Genomic DNA, 18,615 nt, shown 5'->3' with positions numbered 1-18,615 from the left:
GGGCCGTGTGCACATGGGTGTGCAAGCATGTGCGTGTGCATGCACTGGGCTTCCCTGTGCACGCAGATGTGCAAACGTAGGGGATCCCCATGCACGTGGTGTGCAAACACTGGGGGGGGGGGCCGTGTGCACATGGGTGTGCAAGCATGTGGGTGTGCATGCACTGGTCTTGCCTGTGCACACAGATGTGCAAACATAGGGGTCCCCATGTGCGTGGGTGTGCAAACGTGGGATCCCTGTGCAAATGGTTGTGCAAAGACTGAAGGTCCCCTAGCTTGTCAGTACGCACACACCAGGGATCTCCGTGCACATGGGCGTGCAAGCACTGGCATCCCTGTGCATAATGACATGGAAACAGCACAGAGTCCCCATGAGTGTGCAAGCAGCCTGGTTCCCCCAACATGTGGGTGAGCATGCACACACGCGTGCAAACACCATTGCACAAGTGTGTAAGCGCTGTGAACCCCCTGCACACACACATGTGCACGCCACAGGTCTCCCGTGTGCACACACACGTGCAAGCACCTGGGATCTCTGTTCATGCAAGCGTGCAAATACCCGGGATCCCCGTGCACACACGTGTGCAAGCACCAGGGATCTACATTCAGGCAGGCGTGCGAATGCCCAGCACCGCCCCCCCCACGCACACGCACGTGCAAGCCCCCCGCGGCCACCGCATGCCGGCAGCACCCGTGTGCACCCACATCCCTGGGACCCTCAGGGTCACCCCAAAACTCCCCGTGCGCCCCCCACCCCCACCCCAGGACCCTGCGGGGTCACCCCCGGGCCCCCCACCCCGCCCCCCCGTGCCATGCTGTCACCCCCAGCACCCTCCGTCACCCCTGGGCCCCCCCCCCCCGTGTCCCGGCTCAGCCCCGGGTGAAGCTCCTTCACCCCCGGGGGGGGGGGGAGGAAGGGTGCGAGGAAGAGGAGGGTGGCACCCAAAACCACCTCAGCACCCTGGACTCCCCACCCACCCACCCCCACACACACACAGGTCAGGGCGACAGGGGGCTCGGGGTGCCCGTGTCCCTCTGAGGGACCCTTGGGTGCCCCCTGGGGCTCATGGTCTCCATGTCCATCCTGGTGTCCCCAGGGTGCCCATGTCCGTTTGGGGTGTCCCTAGGGTGCCCCATGGGGCTCACGGTCTCCATGTCCATGTGGGGTGTCCCCAGGGTGCCCATGTCCGTGTGGGGTGTCTCTAGGGTGCCCCCGTGGGGATCATGGTCTCCATGTCCATGTGGGGTGTCCCCAGGGTGCCCATGTCCGTGTGGGGGTCCTTGGGGTGCCCCTGGGGCTCATGGTCTCCTTGTCCATCTTGGCGTCCCCAGGGTGCCCATATCAATCTCGGGGTCCCTTGGGTGCTCTGGACCATCTCGAGCTCTCCTTGTCCTTCTGTGAGTGCCCCATGTCCACCCGGGGGTCCCTTGGGTGCCTCTGATGGGCTCAATGTCCCCATGTCCACCCGGGGGTCCCTTGGGCGCCCTGGTGGGTCTCAGGCTCCCCACATCCATCCCACCATGCCCCAGGGTGCCCTTGTCCAGCTCAGCACCCCAGGGCACCCCAGACCCCACCATCCACCACCCCGGGTGCCCGCAGCCCCCCACCCCCACCCCAACCCGCCGGGCCAGGTCCCAGCACCCATCCCAGCACTGACAGCACCCACAGCAGCACCCAGCCTCAGCACCCATCCCGGCACTGACTCCAGCACCCATCCCAGCGTTGACCCCAGCACCCACAGCAGCACCCAGCCCCAGCACCCATTCCAGCACTGACTCCAGCACCCATCCAAGCATTGACCCCAGCACCCACAGCAGCACCCAGCCCTGGCACCCATTCCAGCACTGACCCCAGCACCCATCCCAGCGTTGACCCCAGCACCCACAGCAGCTCCCAGCCCCAGCACCCACCCCACAACAGACCCCAGCACCCATTCCAGCACTGACCCCAGCACCCATCCCTGCGTTGACCCCAGCACCCACAGCAGCACCCATCCCCGGCACCCATCCCAGTGTTGACCCCAGCACCCACAGCATCACCCAGCCCCAGCACCCACCCCACAACAGACCCCAGCACCCAGCCCCAGCACCCATCCTGGCACTGGCCCTTGCACACTTGCTCACACCCCAACACGCTGGCCCGTGTAGCCCTTGCACGCTCACCCCCCTTGCACGCTTGCTCACACAGCCCTGGCCTTCTCACAGCCCCCTTGCACACTCGCCTCCTTGCACGCTCACCCCCAGACACCCCCAATTGCCCCACATCCCCCCCAACTGCCCCACTCACCCCCAGACACCCCCAATTGCCCCACATCCCCCCCAACAGCCCCACTCACCCCCAGACACCCCCAATTGCCCCACATCCCCCCTCAACAGCCCCACTCACCCCCAGGACACCCCCAATTGCCCCACATCCCCCCTCAACAGCCCCACTCACCCCCAGGACACCCCCAATTGCCCCACATCCCCCCTCAACAGCCCCACTCACCCCCAGACACCCCCAATTGCCCCACATCCCCCCCAACTGCCCCACTCACCCCCAGGACACCCCCAATTGCCCCACATCCCCCCCAACAGCCCCACTCACCCCCAGCACACCCCCAATTGCCCCACATTCCCCCCCTAGTCAGCCCCACTCACCCCCAGACACCCCCAATTGCCCCACATCCCCCCAACTGCCCCACTCACCCCCAGACACCCCCAATTGCCCCACATCCCCCCCAACAGCCCCACTCACCCCCAGCACACCCCCAATTGCCCCACATCCCCCCAACAGCCCCACTCACCCCCAGCACACCCCCAATTGCCCCACATCCCCCCCAACAGCCCCACTCACCCCCAGCACACCCCCAATTGCCCCACATCCCCCCCAACAGCCCCACTCACCCCCAGACACCCCCAATTGCCCCACATCCCCCCAACAGCCCCACTCACCCCCAGCACACCCCCAATTGCCCCACATCCCCCCCAACAGCCCCACTCACCCCCAGACACCCCCAATTGCCCCACATCCCCCCAACAGCCCCACTCACCCCCAGCACACCCCCAATTGCCCCACATTCCCCCCCTAGTCAGCCCCACTCACCCCCAGACACCCCCAATTGCCCCACATCCCCCCAACAGCCCCACTCACCCCCAGCACACCCCCAATTGCCCCACATCCCCCCAACAGCCCCACTCACCCCCAGCACACCCCCAATTGCCCCACATCCCCCCAACAGCCCCACTCACCCCCAGACACCCCCAATTGCCCCACATCCCCCCCAACTGCCCCACTCACCCCCAGCACACCCCCAATTGCCCCACATTCCCCCCCTAGTCAGCCCCACTGACCCCCAGCACATCCCCAATTGCCCCACATCCCCCCCAACAGCCCCACAGGCCCCCAGCACACCCCCAATTGCCCCACATTCCCCCCCTAGTCAGCCCCACTGACCCCCAGCACATCCCCAATTGCCCCATATGCCCCCAGACCTGCCCCATAGGCTCCCAGGACGCCCTTCTCTGCCCCACGTCCCCCCTCAACTACCCCACACACTCCCCGGACACCCAATTGCCCCCCCCCCAAGGATCAGCCGAGCTGCAGCTTAAACAAAAACCACCCCAAAACGTTTGTTTATTGACCAAAAGACCCCGAAAAAAAAAAAAAGCAACAGAGCGAGCGGGAGCCCCGGGCCCCCCGCCTGGGCAGTCCCCAGACGCGGAGGCCGGCGACAGGCACTTGTCACCCCCCCCCCACAAAAAATCCCTTCGCCGGGGGCGGTGGGTTATTGTAGGGTCTCCCGGAACATCGCCCCCCCCCCTCCACCCCCCCACCCCTCTTGCAGGGGAAACTGAGGCACAGGAGGGGACGCGGTAAGCAGGGGGGTGTCAGCACCGAAAAGGGACCCCTGAGCATCCCCCCCCCACAGCCCCCAACAGCGCTGGGGGAGAACCCAGGCGTCCTGCACCCCCCTCCCCCCGCGAGGGACCCCCCCAAAGACCTTCCCGCCCCGCCCCCTGCGAGGAGATGGGCCCAGGAGTCCGGGACAACAGTAACCCCCCCACACACCCAAGCAGCACCCTAAAAACAGAGTTGGGGGGGGGGGCTTCTCCCCCCACAACAGATGTTACTGAGTTCCCCCTCCCCGATATTCCCTCCCTCCCTTTAATACAGTCTCCAGTCAGAAAGGGTTAAAAACACAACCAACCCCCTCCCCAAATTACGGCTCCCCTCTCCCCCCAAAAAATAACACCCCCCCCAAACCCCCCAAAAAACAAGGCAGCGAGTTAATAGGAGCCGGTGGGTGCCCCTGGGTGCCCGGGGTGGGGGCGGCAGCGGCGAGGGAGGGGGCTCAGGGGTCCCGCTCCTTCTTGACGCGGATGTCGCCGGCCAGGATGGTGGCGATTTCGCCCTGCATGAAGGCCCAGGGCACGCTGGAGCCCACCAAGGGGCACTTCTGCCCGCTGGGGCAATAAACCTCGCCGGCGGCCCCCTGCGCCTTGATGAAATCCCGCGAGCAAGGGAAGCAGAACTTGTGGCCGGGCACCGAGGGGCACTGCACGAAGTGGGTATCCTCGAGGCGCTCGTGGCAGATGGTGCAGCAGAGCGGAGCGACGGCGGCGCCGGAGGAGTCGGGCACGCCGGGGGCAGGCACCGGCTCGGCGCCCGCCGCGGCGTGGGCCGAGGAGGAAGCCGAAGAGCTGGCGTCGCCGTTCCTCGGCGCCGGGCGGTGCTGCGAGGAGGCGGCGGCGGGCGACGCGGGGCTGGCACTGTTCTGCCGGGCGCCCGCCGTGGTGGAGTGCACGGGCGGGTTGGCGTCTTTGGGCGACTGCCCGGCTCCCAGCGCCTCGGCCACGTTCTTCAGCGCCGCGATGGGCGACGGTTCGCCCCGGGCCGCCGCCGCCGCCACGTCGCCCGGCGGGTACAACCCGCCCGCCGCCGGCGGCAGCCAGTGCTGCCGCTGCTGCTGCTCTTCGCCCGTCAGCTTGCCCACGCCGCCTTCGCCGTCGGGCTCCGGCGAGGCCTTCCTCCGCCGTCGCGGCGGCAGGGCGCGGGCCAGCGAAGCGGGCAACAAGGCGCCGGCCGCCTCGGCGTGCTGCTGGGGCAGCGCGTCCGGCGCGGGGGGATCGCGGAAGAACCGCACGGCTTCGGTGAAGAGTTCGCCCAGGAGGCGCCAGTCCCCGCTGCCCTGGCGCTTCTCGTACTCCAGGTACTTGTATCCCGACGAGATGGCTTTGCCGGGATCGCGGAGGCAGTCGTGGAACATCTGCTTGGCCAGGCCCAGCACGCCGGCGTAGACGCTGCCCGATCCGCAGGGGTATTCGGCGAAGAGCTTCAGCTCGAACTCGAAGCCCGGCCGGGGCGCGGCGTCGAAGGCGAAGACTCGCCCCACCAGAGCGTGATCCTTGCGGAAGCGCACGTTGAAAGGGGCGCAGCCCGCCAGGGCGGCCAGGCGCTCGCGCACCGCCGGCGGTTTGCCGGGCCAGTCCTCGGCGCGGCCCCGCATGGCCTCGCTGAGCTCGGCCAAGCACTCGGCTCCCCGCGGCCGGCAGCCCGACGAGGCCGCGGGGCGCCGCTCGGCCGGCTCCTCGCCGCGGCCGAGCCCGTTGGGGAGACGCGGCGGCGGCGGTTGTTGGTGGTGGTGATGGTGGTGGTGGTGGTGGTGGTGGTCGCGGGCGGGCCGCGGAGGCGGCGGCGGCGGCGGCGGCCGGGCCTCGGCGGCGCCGTGGCTGTGGCGGAGGCGCCGCGCCGCCTCCAGCAGCGGCTCGATGCGCTCGGCGCCCTCGAAGTTGACGCAGCCGCGGCAAACGGCCTCGCTGAAGTCCCACACCACGGCCCACGGCATCTTGGGCAGGTCGCACAGGTAGCACCACTGCCGCCGCGCCGCCATGGCGCCGCCCTCCCCTCCCCTTCGCGCCGCCGTTAAACCCCCCCCCCCCCCTCCCCGCCCGGGCCCGCGCCCGCGCCGCCGCCGCCGCCGCCGCCGCCGCCGCCTCAGCGCGGCCCCCTCCCCCCCCCCCGCTGCCGCCGCCGCCTCGCGCCGCGCGCGCCCGCCCCGCGCTTGCATAACGGCCGCGCGCGCGCGGGGCACGCCGGGACGGGTAGTCCGCCCGCGCCTTAAAGGGGCCGCGCGCCGAGTGGCGGAGATTGTGTGTTGGGGGGGGGGGGGGCGGGGGGGATGCGCATGCGCGGTGGGTTGGGGCCAAGGGGGAGGGAGGGCGCGTGCGCGGAGCTGTGCGGGCGCGTGGGGGTGCGCGTGGGGGGAAGGTGCACGGGTGCACGTGCGCGAGTGTGTGCGCGGGGATATGTGCGTGTGCGTGGGGGCGCGGGTGCGCGTCGGGACACGGGTGTGCGTGGGGAAGGTGCACGGGTGCACGTGCGCGAGTGTGTGCGCGGGGATATGTGCGTGTGCGTGGGGGCGCGGGTGTGCGTGGGGGCGCGGGTGTGCATGGGCACACGTGTGCGTGTGGGGACACGGGTGTGCGCGGCGAAGGTGCACGGGTGCACGTGCGCGAGTGTGTGCGCGGGGATATGTGCGTGTGCGTGGGGGCGCGGGTGCGCGTGGGGACACGGGTGTGCGTGGGGAAGGTGCACGGGTGCACGTGCGCGAGTGTGTGCGCGGGGATATGTGCGTGTGCATGGGGGCACGGGTGCGCGTGGGGACACGGGTGTGCACGGCGAAGGTGCACGGGTGCACGTGTGCGAGTGTGTGCGCGGGGATATGTGCGTGTGCGTGGGGCGCGGGTGTGCATGGGGGTGCGGAAGGCGCACGGGTGCATGGGTGTGAGTGTGTGCACGAGGATACGTGCGTGTGCGTGGGGGCGCGGGTGTGCGTGGGGACACGGGTGTGCACGTGGGGAACGTGCATGGGTGCATGTGCACGAGTGTGTGCGTGGGGATATGTGCATGCGCGTGAGGACGCGGGTGCACTTGGGGACACAGACGTGTGTGGGGGCGTGGGTGTGTGCGTGGGGAAGGTGCACAGGTGCATGGGTGCGAGTGAGTACGTGAGGATACGTGCGTGTGCGTGGGGACGCGGGTGTGCATGGGCACACATGTGCGCGTGGTGGCGCGGGTTTGCACGTGGGGGCAGTGCACATGTGTGAGTGTGTATGTGGGGATACGTGCGTGTGCATGGGGGCACAGGAGTGCGTGGGGACATGGGTGTGCACATGGGGAAGGTGCACGGGTGCATGTGTGTGAGTGTACGTGGGGATACGTGTGTGTGCATGCAGGGACATGGGTGTGCGCGTGGGGAAGGTGCATGGGTGCGTGTGCGCGAGTGTGTACATGGGGATACATGCACATGCATGTGCGTGGGGACGCTGGTGTGCACGTGGGGACACGGGTGTGCGTGGGGACGTGGGTGCATGTGCACGAGTGTGTACATGGGGACATGGGTTTGCGTGTGGGGACACGGGTGTGCGCATGGGGAGAGTGCACGGGTGCATGTGCACAAGCGTGTACATGGGGATACGTGCGTGTGCGTGGGCACATGTGTGTCCGTGGGGACACGGGTGTGCATGGGCACACGTGTGCACATGGGGGCTCGGGCGTGTGCATGGGGACACGGGCGTGCGCATGGGGAACGTGCACGGGTGCATGTGCACGAGTGTGTACATGGGGGTACGTGTGTGCGCGTGGGGCCACGTGTGCGCGCGTGGGGCCACGGGTGCGCGTGGGGATATGGGTGTGTGCATGGGGGAACACGCACGGGGGATGGTGCACCGCTGTGCTGGTGGGAGCGGGACTACAGCTCCCAGCATGCCCCGCGGCGGCGCGCCTACAGCTCCCAGCATGCCCCGCGCGGCGGCGGCGGCGGCGTGGGGGCCGGGACGGGCCTACAGCTCCCGGCATGCCCCGCGCGGCGGCGGCGGCGGCGGCGGCGTGGGGGCCGGGACGGGCCTACAGCTCCCGGCATGCCCCGCGCGGGACGGGCCGCGGAACTACAGCTCCCGACACACCCCGCGCGGCACCGCCCACTTCCGGGATGGCTCCTCCCCCGGAACAACCCCGGGACCCCCCCCGATTTCCCCCCCTCGCAAAAAACAGCCAGAAAAAAAAAGACAAACACAGTTTTTATTTAAAAAAGCGCTTTTTTTTTTTTAAAAAAAAAAAGTCCTCGTGCAAATGGCGGGTCCTTGGGGGGGGGGGCGTCTGCCCCCCCCCCCACCTCGAGCACCCCCAGAAAGACCCAGGGACCCCACGCGGCCCCGGGGTGGGGGTGGGGGGGGGGCCGCGGGGCGGCTGAGACCGGGCAGAGCTCGGGCCGCTGGGGGGGTGGGGGGGGGCGGCTGCAGCGGGGAGGGTCCCTACAGCCGCCCCCCCACCCCCCCCCGCGCCGGGGGACGTCCGTCCATCTGTCCGTGGGTGTTGGGTGGTCTCAGGCCTCGCGCCCACCCCTGGGTGGTGGCACAGGGCACCCTGTCCCCGCTCCTCGGCCACCCCCCCCCCCCGGTGCTTGGCTCCCCCGTGGCTGGCACCGGCTGGGGGGGGGGGGGGGCCCCACGCGGGGACATGAGCACGGGGGGAGTGGGGGGCACGCGGGGGCGGGGACGCAGGGACACGAGCACGGGGGGGGGAGGCCACGCAGGGCCGGGGACATGAGCACAGGGGGGGGGGGGATGCGGGGACAGAAGCACGGGGGGGGCCCATGGGGGGCTGGGGACATGGGGCCACGAGCACGGGGGGGGGGGGCCCACGCGGGGCTGGGGACACAAGCACGGGGGGGTGTGGGGATGCGGGGACAGAAGTACGGGGGTGTCACACGGGGGGGGGACGCAGGGACACGAGCACGGGGGGGTGGGGATGCGGGGACAGAAGTACGGGGGTGTCACACGGGGGGGGACGCAGGGACACGAGCACGGGGGGGGGCACCCCGGGGCATGAGCACGGGGGGGGGGGGGGGGGCACGCAGGGGCAGGGACGTGAGCACGGGGTGGGGGGGCCACGCGGGGCCACAGGTGTGACAGGTCCCGCGGGGGGGGTGCGGGGGGGGGGGCCCCGCACCCCTCTCTGGGTTCCCCCCTCCTGCTACCGCCCCCGCAGCCCCCAGGGGCACCCGGGGTGTCATCGTGTCCCCCCCTCCCCCCTCGCCGATGACACCCCCCCCCCCCGCAGCCCCACAGGCAGCTCAGACCCTCCCCTTCGCCAGGGGGTGGGGCCTGGATGCAGGGGGCGGGGCCTGGGCACTAGGGGGTGGGGCTGGAGGTAAGGGGGCGTGGCCTGAAGCCCAGGGAAGGGAGCAGGAATGGGGGGGGCAGGGTCCAGCCCCCATATAAGGAGAAAAGGGGCGGGGCTTGGGCCCCAGGGGTGGGGCTGGAGGTAAGGGGGCGTGGCCTGGACCCCAGGGATGGGAGCAGGATGGGGGGGGGGCAGCGCCCAGACCCCATATAAGGAGAAATAGGCGGGGCTTGTTCCTCGGGGGGGCGGGGCCCGGGCCCCAGGAGAGGGGAGGGGACGGGGGCCCCGAGGTGACGCGGGCATGGGGGGCCCCGAGTGGGGACACACGACCCCCCCCTCCCCCCCCCCCCCGGGGGCTCTGGCCTGCCCACGCCCCCCCCCCCCCCCACGCTCCCCCAAACCCGGACGCCTGGGCCCCCTCCCTCCGCGGGGAGGGAACAGACGAGCCGGGGATCTGCCTGGGCGGCCGTTTAATGTCACCGTGTCCCCCCCCCCCCCCCCCCGTGTGTCCCCCCCCCCCCGCCCCGGGCTACGAGGCGGCGGCGCCGGGGGCCGCGGGGCGCTGGCCCTCGCCGCCCCGGCGCCGGGCCTTGCCGCCGCGGGCGTCGATGGCGGCGTGCTCCCGCCGCACCAGCTCCTCCAGCTCCTTCTGCGGGGACGGGGATGGGGGGCGGCCGTGAGGGACGCGGTCGGGGGGCACGCGGCGAGGTTTGGGGGGGTGGGGGGGGGGCGGGCGGGGGGACATGGTGCTACCTTCCAGCCCAGGAGCTCGGCCAGCGCCAGGCAGCCTTCGTCGCAGTCCCCCAGCCAGGCCACGTCCCTGCGGGCACAGCGGGCCGGGTGGGAGGGGGGCCGGGGGGGAGGGGGGCTTGGGGCCGAGGTGGGGGGGACACCGAGGCACCAGGGCGGGGAAAAGGGAAGGGGAAACTGAGGCACGAGGTGGGCGAAGGGAAGGAAGGGGAAACTGAGGCACAGGGGGGAAAGGGAAGGGGAAACCGAGGCACACGGGGCGGGGGAAGGAAGGGGAAACTGAGGCACAGGGGGGAAAGGGAAGGGGAAACCGAGGCACACGGGGCGGGGGAAGGAAGGGGAAACTGAGGCACAGGGGGGGGGGGGGAAAGGGAAGGGGAAACCGAGGCAGACAGGGCAGGGGGTGTCCAGCCCTGCCCCCCAAACCGACGCCACCCCCCCCCCCCCGAAAGGGGTCCTAGTGCCCCTCTCATCTACACGCAAGGAACCCAGACGTCCTGCTCGTGTCCTGTCCCACCCCCCCGCCCCGGTCCCCCCCCCCCCCAGCACCCCAGGGACCCCCCCCGGCCGTGCCTGTAGGCCTTGTCCGAGTCGAAGTCCATGCCGCCGCCGAAGCCCATGAGGGACATGAAGGTGTCGCTCTGCAGTTGGGGGGGGGGACAAGCAGCATCCAGACCCCTGAGGCCCCCTCCCCCTGAATCCTGTCCCCCCCCAGCCTCAATCACCCCTTGATGCCCCCCCCGCAGGCTTAAACTGCCCCCCAACGTCCCCGCTCCCCGATACCTCCCCAGACTTAAACTGCCCCCTAATTCCCTGTCAGCCATTCCCTCAACACCCCCCCTCGGGCTCAATTGCCCCCCCTGGCCTCAATTGCCCTCCCTCCCCAATCTGCCCCCTCCCCTCACCTGCCCCGTCTTCTCCTTGTTGATGAGGAGCCGGGGGGTGCTGCTAGGGACCCTGTGGCGGGCAGAGGGGGGAACAGTCAGGGGGGCACAGGGACGGGGGTTCTTTTTTTTTAGGGGGGGGGGACACAAGGGGACACGGGGCCGGCGAGGACTCGACCTGCCGACGAGGGAGGCGAAGGGCTGGACCTGCAGCGAGGTGCCCATGATGAGCAGCAGATCGACCTTCTGGAAGTCCTGCCAGACGGGGCGGGGGGACGACACGTCACAGCGAGGCCACCGGGGTCCCCCCGCCCCCAGGGACACCCCCGGGGACGCCCCTGGCCCACGCACGGCGCCACTCACCAACTGCAGCAGGGTGAAGAAGCGGGACGGGAGGCTCTCGCCGAAAAAGACGATATCTGGGGGGGGTGTTTTTTTTTTTGGGGGGGGGGGGGAGAAGGAGCGGCCACAGGGCTGGAGGGCGCGGGGATGCGGCGGCCCCTCGGCCGGAGCAGGGGAGGGGCACGCGGACCCCCCCCCCCCCCCCCCCCGCCCTCGGCCGCCCGTTTCCGTCCCCCTCACCTGGTTTCACCACGCTCTGACACTTTTCACATTTAGGGACTAGGGACGAGAAAATCTTTTCTGGAAAAAAAGGAGGGGGGGGCAGAGCTCAGCGGTGGGTTTTGGTGGGGGGGGGGGGGGGGGCTGCTTGGGGGACGACCTCCGCGGGGTGGGGGGCGCCGCCGGGCGGGTACCTTTCATCCAGTCGAGGCCGTACTGCTGGCGGCAGGAGGAGCGGAGGCAGTGGGAGGTGAAGAAGGTGCCGTGCGCCTCCACCAGCTCGTCCGGCTCCAGCCCGGCCACGCGCTCCAGCGTGTCGATGTTCTGCGGGGGCGGCCCCGAGGCTCAGGGCCGGCCCCTCACCGGGGAGGGGGGGGGGGAAGGGGGGGGGGGACAACAGGGACCATCCCCGAGCCGCGGGCAGCGACCCGCTGCCCCGTACCTGGGTGTAGCAGCGCAGCAACAAACCTTTCTCCTTGAGGAGCCGCATGAAGTAGTGACACGCCGTGGGCTGCGAGAGAGCGGAGGGCGTTCGGCCGGGCGCCATGTCGCCCGCGCGCCTTTCGGGGTGATGGGGGGGGGGAAGAAACCCCCACATCTCCTCTACATTTGGAGGGGGGGGGCTGCAGGGAACCCGGACGCCGCAGCGAACGCGAACCGGGTCCTCGTCGGGCCTCCGTCGAGAGCGAGGCCGTAAAAAAGGCCGCGACGAACCCGGACGTCCCCGGTTTTAAGCCCTAACGAGCCGCCGGCCGGCGTTACCTTGAACTGCCCCGGGTAAAGCTCCTTGGCGAGGGCGAAGAAGGGCTCCGGGTGTTGCTGCGGGGGAAGACGGGGGTCTCAGGGCTGCCAGAGAGCTCCTGCCCCCCCCGGCGGGGCCACAGGCTCCCCCCGCTGCTACCTTGAAGAAGTTGATCTCAAAGATGGCCTCCGGGTAGGGCAGGTTGTAGCTCTGCAGGTTGGCGTAGAGGCCGGTGCCGGGCGAGCGGAAATCGGGGATCCCGGCGGCTGCGAGCGCGGGGGCGGCGCGTCAGGGCCCGCGGGGATCCGAGCGCTTTCTAATCCCCCCCCCTCCCCACAGCAGCGCTCTCCCCTTTCCCGCTTCCACCCTGCGCGCGTCCAGACGGTGCCAGCGAAGGCAGAGCTGGCACGGAAAGGGCTCGGCAGAGCCTCCTACGCCAGCTCCGGCCCAAAACCGGTCGCGCTTTCGGCACCGAGGGGCGAAAAGAGACCCAGAAGGAGCAGGAGCTGCCGAACCCGGCGGGAACCGTCCCCAGCAGAAGGAAGCCGCCGGCTCTGCCGTACTCACACGTCGAGATCCCAGCTCCCACCATGCATACGACGTTCCTGCCTGCGCGGGGAGAGAGACGAGGGCTTAGAAACGCCTCCTCCTGATGCAGGAAGAGCTGAAACGCCACCGAAGCCGCCCCTAAAAGCATCCGGAAAGCCCGAAGATCGCAGCTGCGGCTGGCTCCAGCCGTCCCGGCGCGACGGGACTCACATTTCTCGCTCTGCATGAAGCGGCTCACTCCCTCCAGCGTCAGCTCGTCCAGCACCTTCTCCGGCTTCTCGCTGCCCAGCCCCAGGGTCCGGGAGAGGAGGTTTCGGAGGAACTCCACTGCGCAAGAGGAGGAGCTTTAGGTCATTCTGAAGGACGCGGGCCTCCAGCCAAACGCCCGGAATCCAGAATATCAATGTCTCATCCCCAACGTTTTTTCTTTTTTTAAGAAGTGGCAAAAATTCCCACCGCGTAAAGGGCCCTGAGACCGGAGGTGGTTGCTCTGTGCCACAACTGGGGTGAGAGCACAGGTATCGCCCCAGTTCCCCCATGCGAAAAACACATAATCCTGGGTGGAAACGAGTTGGAAAAAAAAAAAAAACAGTAAAAAAAGCCCCAAACTCGCGCAGCTCCAGCAAACGGGGCGCAGACGGGCAGGGCCGACGAGCCCTCGGCGAAGCTACCGCACCGCCGCGAGGGCTAAAGGACAGGACGCTCGCGGTAACAGCCGTTTCCAGAGCTGCCGGGTGACCCCGAGAGGGGCCGCGCTGGCGAACCTACTTTCGGACTCGCCCGAAGCACCGGCGTCGGAATCGGCGTCGGAATCGGAGGCCTGGAAGAGACAGGACCGAGGGCGGTTAACGGGCTTCGTTAAGGGTGGTTGGGGGGGGGCGCTAGGTTGTGAATGGGGTGACATCGGGGGAGGGGGGTGTCTCCATCCCTCACGGAGCAGGACGGGCGGCAACAGCCCCGGGATTTGGGCAGGGACCGTCCCCGGGGCAGGGTGGGGAACTGGGACAGAGGAACTGAGAGATCCGCCCCCCCCGCGCGGGGACAGCCGGCACCGGGACTCCCCTTCCTCCGGCGGGGACGGGACGTGCTTGGGACCGGGGGGACCGTGTGTGGGGGGTGGAAGAGGCCAACCGAGGCCCACGGGGGCCGGGCGCCAACCGGGCCCGGTGACACCCACCGGCGACTCCGCGCCCCGCTCGGCCTCGACCCCGCGGGCACCGGGAGCTGAAGGAGAAGAAGGAAGGAGTCAGGCGGCAGCGGGGAGCCGCCCCGGGCCCGCAGGCCCTGCCCCCTCCCGCTCCGCGCTCGTTACCGTCCTGCTCGGCCATGGGCGCGGGGCTGCTCCCCCGCCGCCCGGACGCCTCCCGGCGTGCCCCGCGGGACGCCGCCCCTCCTCCCGGCGAGCCTCGCGCCGCGGGATAGCGGCGCTAGGCAAGGGAAAGCCGCGCTTCCCGGCGTGCCTCGCGCCGCGGGTGGGCGCCGACGGCGGCTAGCGAGGCCACACCTCCCAACATGCCTTGCGCCGCCTAGCAAGAGAGGGACCGCGGTTCCCGGCATGCTCCGCGCCACGCCCACGCCCCCCTCCTGCTGTTCCATATATCCCAGAATGCCCCGCGCTCAGCGCCAATACCGCCGCTACAGCCGCTCCCGGCGTGCCCCGCGCCCCGACCGTACCATAGATCCCGTCGTGCCCCGCGCCCGCCCCGGCGTTCCCGGCAGGCTCCGCGGCGTCTTTCCTTCCCCCCCCCCCCCCCACCCCGAGTGCCGGAAGCGGGCGGGCGGGCGGACTACGCGTCCCGGCATGCCCCGCGCGCGGCCGCCATTGCCCGGGCCCGGCGGGGATTTCCCGGTCACGGCGGGCGGCCGGGGGGGGTCGGGGCGCCATGGCGGCCCGGGCCTGAGGCGCGGCCGGTAACGTGGCGGCCCCCGACATGGCGGCCGTGGAGCCGGCGGCGTTCGGCGAGCCCAAGCGGTCCGAAAGCGATGACTGGTGCGACAGCGGCCTGGGCTCGCTGGGCGAGGGGCAGCTGGGGCCGCTGCCCCTCGCCAGCCCCGGCCCCGCCAGCCCCGGCCCCGAGCGCCCGGACTCGGCCTTGGGCCACGTCACGGCCGCCGTGGGCGCCGTGCGCCTCGCCGACCCCCCCGAGGAGGAGCCGCCGGCGGCGGCCGCCGTCGACGCCGAGGCCTGGCTCCACCACGTCCTCGGCTTCCTCACCGAGGACGGCGCACGTGAGTGTCCCCGGCGGCGGGGGAGGCACCGGGAGCCAGCCCGGGTCCGGAGGGGAGGGGAGGGGGGAGGGGCGGAACGGGGACCCCCTGACGGGGGAGGGGGGCAGGACCCACACACCGCTGGGGGGGAAGGAGGGGGGACCCCTCGGACTGCGTGAGGGGGGTGGCAAAACCGGGAGCTCCCCCCTCCTGGTTGGGGGGAGGGGCGAGATGGGGCCTCCACGAATTTGGACTGGGGGGGGGGATGGGACTGGGTCACTCCCCCATCGGGATGGGGGGGGGGAAGGAGAAGACTGAGACCCCTTGGAGTGGGGCAGGGGGCTGCAAGGCTGAGATACCACCCGCGTCTCAGGGTAGGGGGAGCCTGAGCCTGCCCCAGCTTGGGGGGGCCCCACACCAGGACCCCCCTCTTCTTTGGGGGGGACTTGGGGGGGTCCACCTGCCCCTGGGGAGGGGCACGGGGAGGCGTCCCCACCCCGGGGGGGAGGCAGGGAGCCCCCACGCTCCCTTTATGAACAGAGGGACCCCCCTACACCCTGCATTCCTGTGTCCCCCCACAATGCGCACGAGGGACCCTGACCTCCCCCCCCCCACCGCTCCGATCTCCCCCCCTTGCTGCCTGGGCAACTCCGGTGGCTCGGCTCCCGCCGGATCCGCTCCGCACGCGTCCATCGTCCGTCCATCGTGTCCCCCCCCGGGACTCGCCGGCGGCTCCGGCGCCGTCTCCAGCGCCTTGCACTTGGCCGTCATCCACGAGCACGAGGCCTTCCTGGACTCCATCCTGCAGTACACGGGAGGCACCGAGTACCTGGACCTGCAGAACGACCTGGGACAGGTTGGAGCGCGGCGGGCCGAGGGCAGGCGGACGGACGGACGGACGGACGGACGCCGCTGAGGGAGGGGGTTTTGTTGTTGTTTTTTCTGCCCCCGTCTCGCTCCCCGCGGCGACAGACGGCGCTGCACATCGCCGTGATCCTGGGCCTGGCCGAATTCGTGCGCAAGCTGATGGCGGCCGGCTCGGGGCTCTGCGTGCAGGAGAAGGGAGGCCACACGGCGCTGCACCTGGCGTGCCGCGAGGGCCGCCGCGCCTGCGCCCAGCGCCTGCTGGCCCCGCTGGCGCCCGGCGGGCCGCCGCCGAGGAGGAGGAGGAGGAGGAGGAGGCACGCGCCCAGCTCGACAGCGTCAACTACGATGGTACGGCGGAGTTGGGGGGGAGGGGGAGGAAGGAGGGCGGCGGCGGAGCCGTGACGGTGCCGTCGCCGCAGGTTACACCCCGCTGCACGTCGCCGTGCTCCGCAAGGACCTGGAGATGGTGGAGCTGCTCCTGGGCGCCGGCGCCGACCTCAACAAGGCGGTGAGCGCCGGAAAACGGGGAGCGATGCCGGCAGGGAGGGAGGGAGGGAGGGAGGGAGGGGGGCGGCGGGGACAGCCGAGCGCCCCCTCCTCGCCGCCACCGCCGCCGTCCCGTGTCGCGCAGGAGCCGAGCTGCGGCCGGAGCCCGCTGCACCTCGCCGTGGAGGCGCAGAGCCCCGAGGTGGTGGAGTGCCTGCTGCGCGCCGGCGCCGACCCCGCCGCCCGCATGTACGTGGGCTACACGCCCATCTACAGCGCCAGCCACCGGCCCTGCGGCCGCATCCTGCAGCTGCTCCGCGACTTCGGCTCCGAGGAGCCCCAGTGGGACTCGGAGGAGAGTCCCGACGACGCCAGCGACGTAAGTGGGCGACCGGAAAAAAAAAACCCAAACCCTCCTCCTCCTCCTCCTCGCGCTGCCAGAAGGAGAGGGGAGGGGATTTCATTTTCCCTCCCCCCCCACCCCCCGGCTCCGGCGTTCCCGACCCCCCTCCGGAGCTGAGCGCCGTTCCCCCCCCCCCCCCTTGCAGGAGGAATACGACGACATCGTCATCAACAGCGGCCGCTACGCGGACTGAGGGAGGGCCACGCCGCCGCCCCGCTCCCGGCGCACGCCCGCCGCCTCCGCTATTTATCCGGCGGCTCCGGGAGAGCCGGCGGCTGGACTTTGCCGGAGCTTCCGCTCCCTCCCCGCTCCCCCTCCCCTCTTTCCACCACCTTTCGCCGCTTCCCCTCCCTAATCCGTTCCCGGTCGTAGCGTAGAGGATTTATATCGGTTGTTGTAAAATAAAGAGGTGTTCGGCCACGGCGCGGCGCCCCCCCCCCCACCCCCCCGCGGCCCGGCCGAGCCCCTTTGTGCTGACAGCGACGTGGGGCAAGGGGCTGGGGGGGGGGGGGAAGCCTCCGCTGGCTGCTATGGGGTTGGGCCCCCAGTGGGGTGGTGGTGGGGTGGGGGGACACAGCGCTGTGGGGCTGGGGACAGCCGCTGTCGGGCGGCTGGAGACGGCGTTTATTTTGGGGGGGGGAATCCGGGGACGCAGCACCCGGTTCCCGAGCGGAGCGGCTCCGGCAGGCTTTTCTGCGGGAGCCGCCGTGGACCGTCCGGAGCCGCCGCGAGCGCGGCGCTGCAGCCGCGTCTCTCTTCCCCCCCCCCCCCCCCCCCCCGGCTCCGGTAGATCCCGGGTTTTTCTCTGGCGCGTCCGTGTCCCCCCCCTGCGTGGCAGATCCACGTCCTCCTCTCGGCGCATCCGTGTTCTCCCTCGGGCGGCTCCGCGTCCCCTCCGATGCGTCCGCGTCCCTCATCCGTCCCCCCCCTCGGGCGGCTCCGCGTCCCCTCGGGCGGCTCCATGTCGTCCCCCCCCCTCGGGCAGCGGGGGGGTGGGGGGGACGCAGGTGCCCCGGCCGGGGTGGGGAGTGGGGGGGGGCGTTCAGGGGGCGGCGCGGGCGCCCTTGGGCTGGTTGGGTCCCACGTAGCGCAGCAGCGGCGCCCGGGGCCGGGCCAGCACGGCGCTGCCCACCAGGGGCTGCAGGGCCGGGGGCACGCGCACCCGCCCGTCCTGGGGGGTGGGTGGGGGTCAGGGATGCAGTGGGGGGGGGGGGTAAAGGTGAGACCCCCCCCCCCTCCCCGCTGTCCCTCTTTCCCCGCGTACCGGCAGCTGGTTGCACTCCAGCAGGGCGATGAGCGTCCGGGGGACGGCGCAGGCCGTGCCGTTCACCTGCGGGGTGGGGGGGGGACACACCATGAGCGGCCACCGGGGTGGGGGGGGGGCAATCTGCATCCCCTACCCCCCCCCCTTTGGGGGTCCAGCTTCCCCCCCCCCCGGCTGGATCTCCTCCCCCTAGAGGAGATCTGACCTCCATGGGGTGGCTCTGCCGCCTCCCTGGGGTGGATTTGTACCCCCCCCCCCCGGGGTAGATCTGACCCTCCCCTCCATGGGTGAGATCTGCCCCCCTTGGAGCAGATTTACCCGCCCCCCCGCCCCCCGCCCCGCTCCCCATGGAGCAGATTTACCCCCCTCTGCCCCCCCATGGAGCCTGATCAAACCCCCCGGGGTGGATTTATCTTCGGTGGGGTGGAATTTTTCTTTCCCCCCCCCACCCCAGGGCGGGGCTAATCTGTGACCCCCCCCCAACCCCGGGGTGGGGGGGGGGTCTGCCCCACTGTGCCGCCCCCCCCCATACCGTGTGCGCATGCCGCAGCCGCCCGGCGCCGTCACTGTACATGATGTTGAGGCGCCGGCTCTGGAAGTCGGTGCAGTTGGAGGCGCTGGAGATCTGTGGGGTGAGAAGAGGGGGGAGAGAGAGTGCGAGTGGGGGGGGATTGGGACCCCCCCCGGCTGCGGAGGACCCCCCTGACCCCAACCATGGGGACCCCCCCCAGCTGTG

At 70.8% G+C, this 18,615-nt stretch overlaps 4 protein-coding genes across 4 annotated transcripts in view; 1 reads left to right on the top strand and 3 right to left on the bottom strand.

The window, feature by feature from the left end:
• Positions 1 to 4,244: 4,244 nt before the first annotated feature.
• Positions 4,245 to 5,872, bottom strand: IRF2BP1 (interferon regulatory factor 2 binding protein 1). Its single transcript, XM_062598211.1, has one exon. It carries the CDS (start codon positions 5,870 to 5,872, stop codon positions 4,334 to 4,336), a length of 1,539 nt encoding a protein of 512 aa, XP_062454195.1. The 3' UTR covers positions 4,245 to 4,333.
• Positions 5,873 to 9,115: 3,243 nt separating this feature from the next.
• SIRT2 (sirtuin 2) lies at positions 9,116 to 14,106 on the bottom strand. Its single transcript, XM_062598210.1, has 17 exons — positions 13,964 to 14,106; positions 13,829 to 13,875; positions 13,420 to 13,471; positions 12,862 to 12,978; positions 12,670 to 12,711; positions 12,262 to 12,368; positions 12,123 to 12,179; positions 11,803 to 11,871; positions 11,555 to 11,684; positions 11,382 to 11,441; positions 11,163 to 11,218; positions 10,978 to 11,054; positions 10,821 to 10,872; positions 10,489 to 10,556; positions 9,919 to 9,985; positions 9,722 to 9,814; positions 9,116 to 9,127 (listed from the first exon to the last, which is right to left on the bottom strand). The coding sequence occupies exons 1-17, from the start codon at positions 13,977 to 13,979 to the stop codon at positions 9,116 to 9,118; spliced, it is 1,122 nt and encodes a 373-aa protein (XP_062454194.1). The 5' UTR covers positions 13,980 to 14,106.
• A 1,080-nt stretch (positions 14,107 to 15,186) lies between these two features.
• Positions 15,187 to 17,039, top strand: NFKBIB (NFKB inhibitor beta). Its single transcript, XM_062598240.1, is given in 6 exon segments — positions 15,187 to 15,715; positions 15,832 to 16,003; positions 16,006 to 16,074; positions 16,146 to 16,234; positions 16,358 to 16,591; positions 16,761 to 17,039. Coding segments are annotated over 6 exon segments (936 nt in total). The 5' UTR covers positions 15,187 to 15,391; the 3' UTR covers positions 16,809 to 17,039.
• A 341-nt stretch (positions 17,040 to 17,380) lies between these two features.
• Positions 17,381 to 18,615, bottom strand: part of SARS2 (seryl-tRNA synthetase 2, mitochondrial) — a 5,848-nt gene continuing 4,613 nt past the window's right edge. Inside the window, exons 7-9 of the mRNA XM_062598209.1 lie at positions 18,412 to 18,504; positions 17,880 to 17,945; positions 17,381 to 17,786 (exon numbers count right to left, since the gene is read on the bottom strand). Of these exons, the coding sequence (XP_062454193.1) occupies positions 17,658 to 17,786; positions 17,880 to 17,945; positions 18,412 to 18,504 (288 nt within the window). The 3' untranslated portion in view covers positions 17,381 to 17,657. The remainder of the gene's footprint in view (positions 17,787 to 17,879; positions 17,946 to 18,411; positions 18,505 to 18,615) is intronic.

This window comes from Rhea pennata, chromosome 32 (genome assembly GCF_028389875.1).
Source record: "Rhea pennata isolate bPtePen1 chromosome 32, bPtePen1.pri, whole genome shotgun sequence".
Taxonomy (NCBI): Eukaryota; Metazoa; Chordata; class Aves; order Rheiformes; family Rheidae; genus Rhea; species Rhea pennata.
Note: the sequence above shows the minus strand (reverse complement) of the source record. Positions and strands in the feature narration are given on the sequence as shown.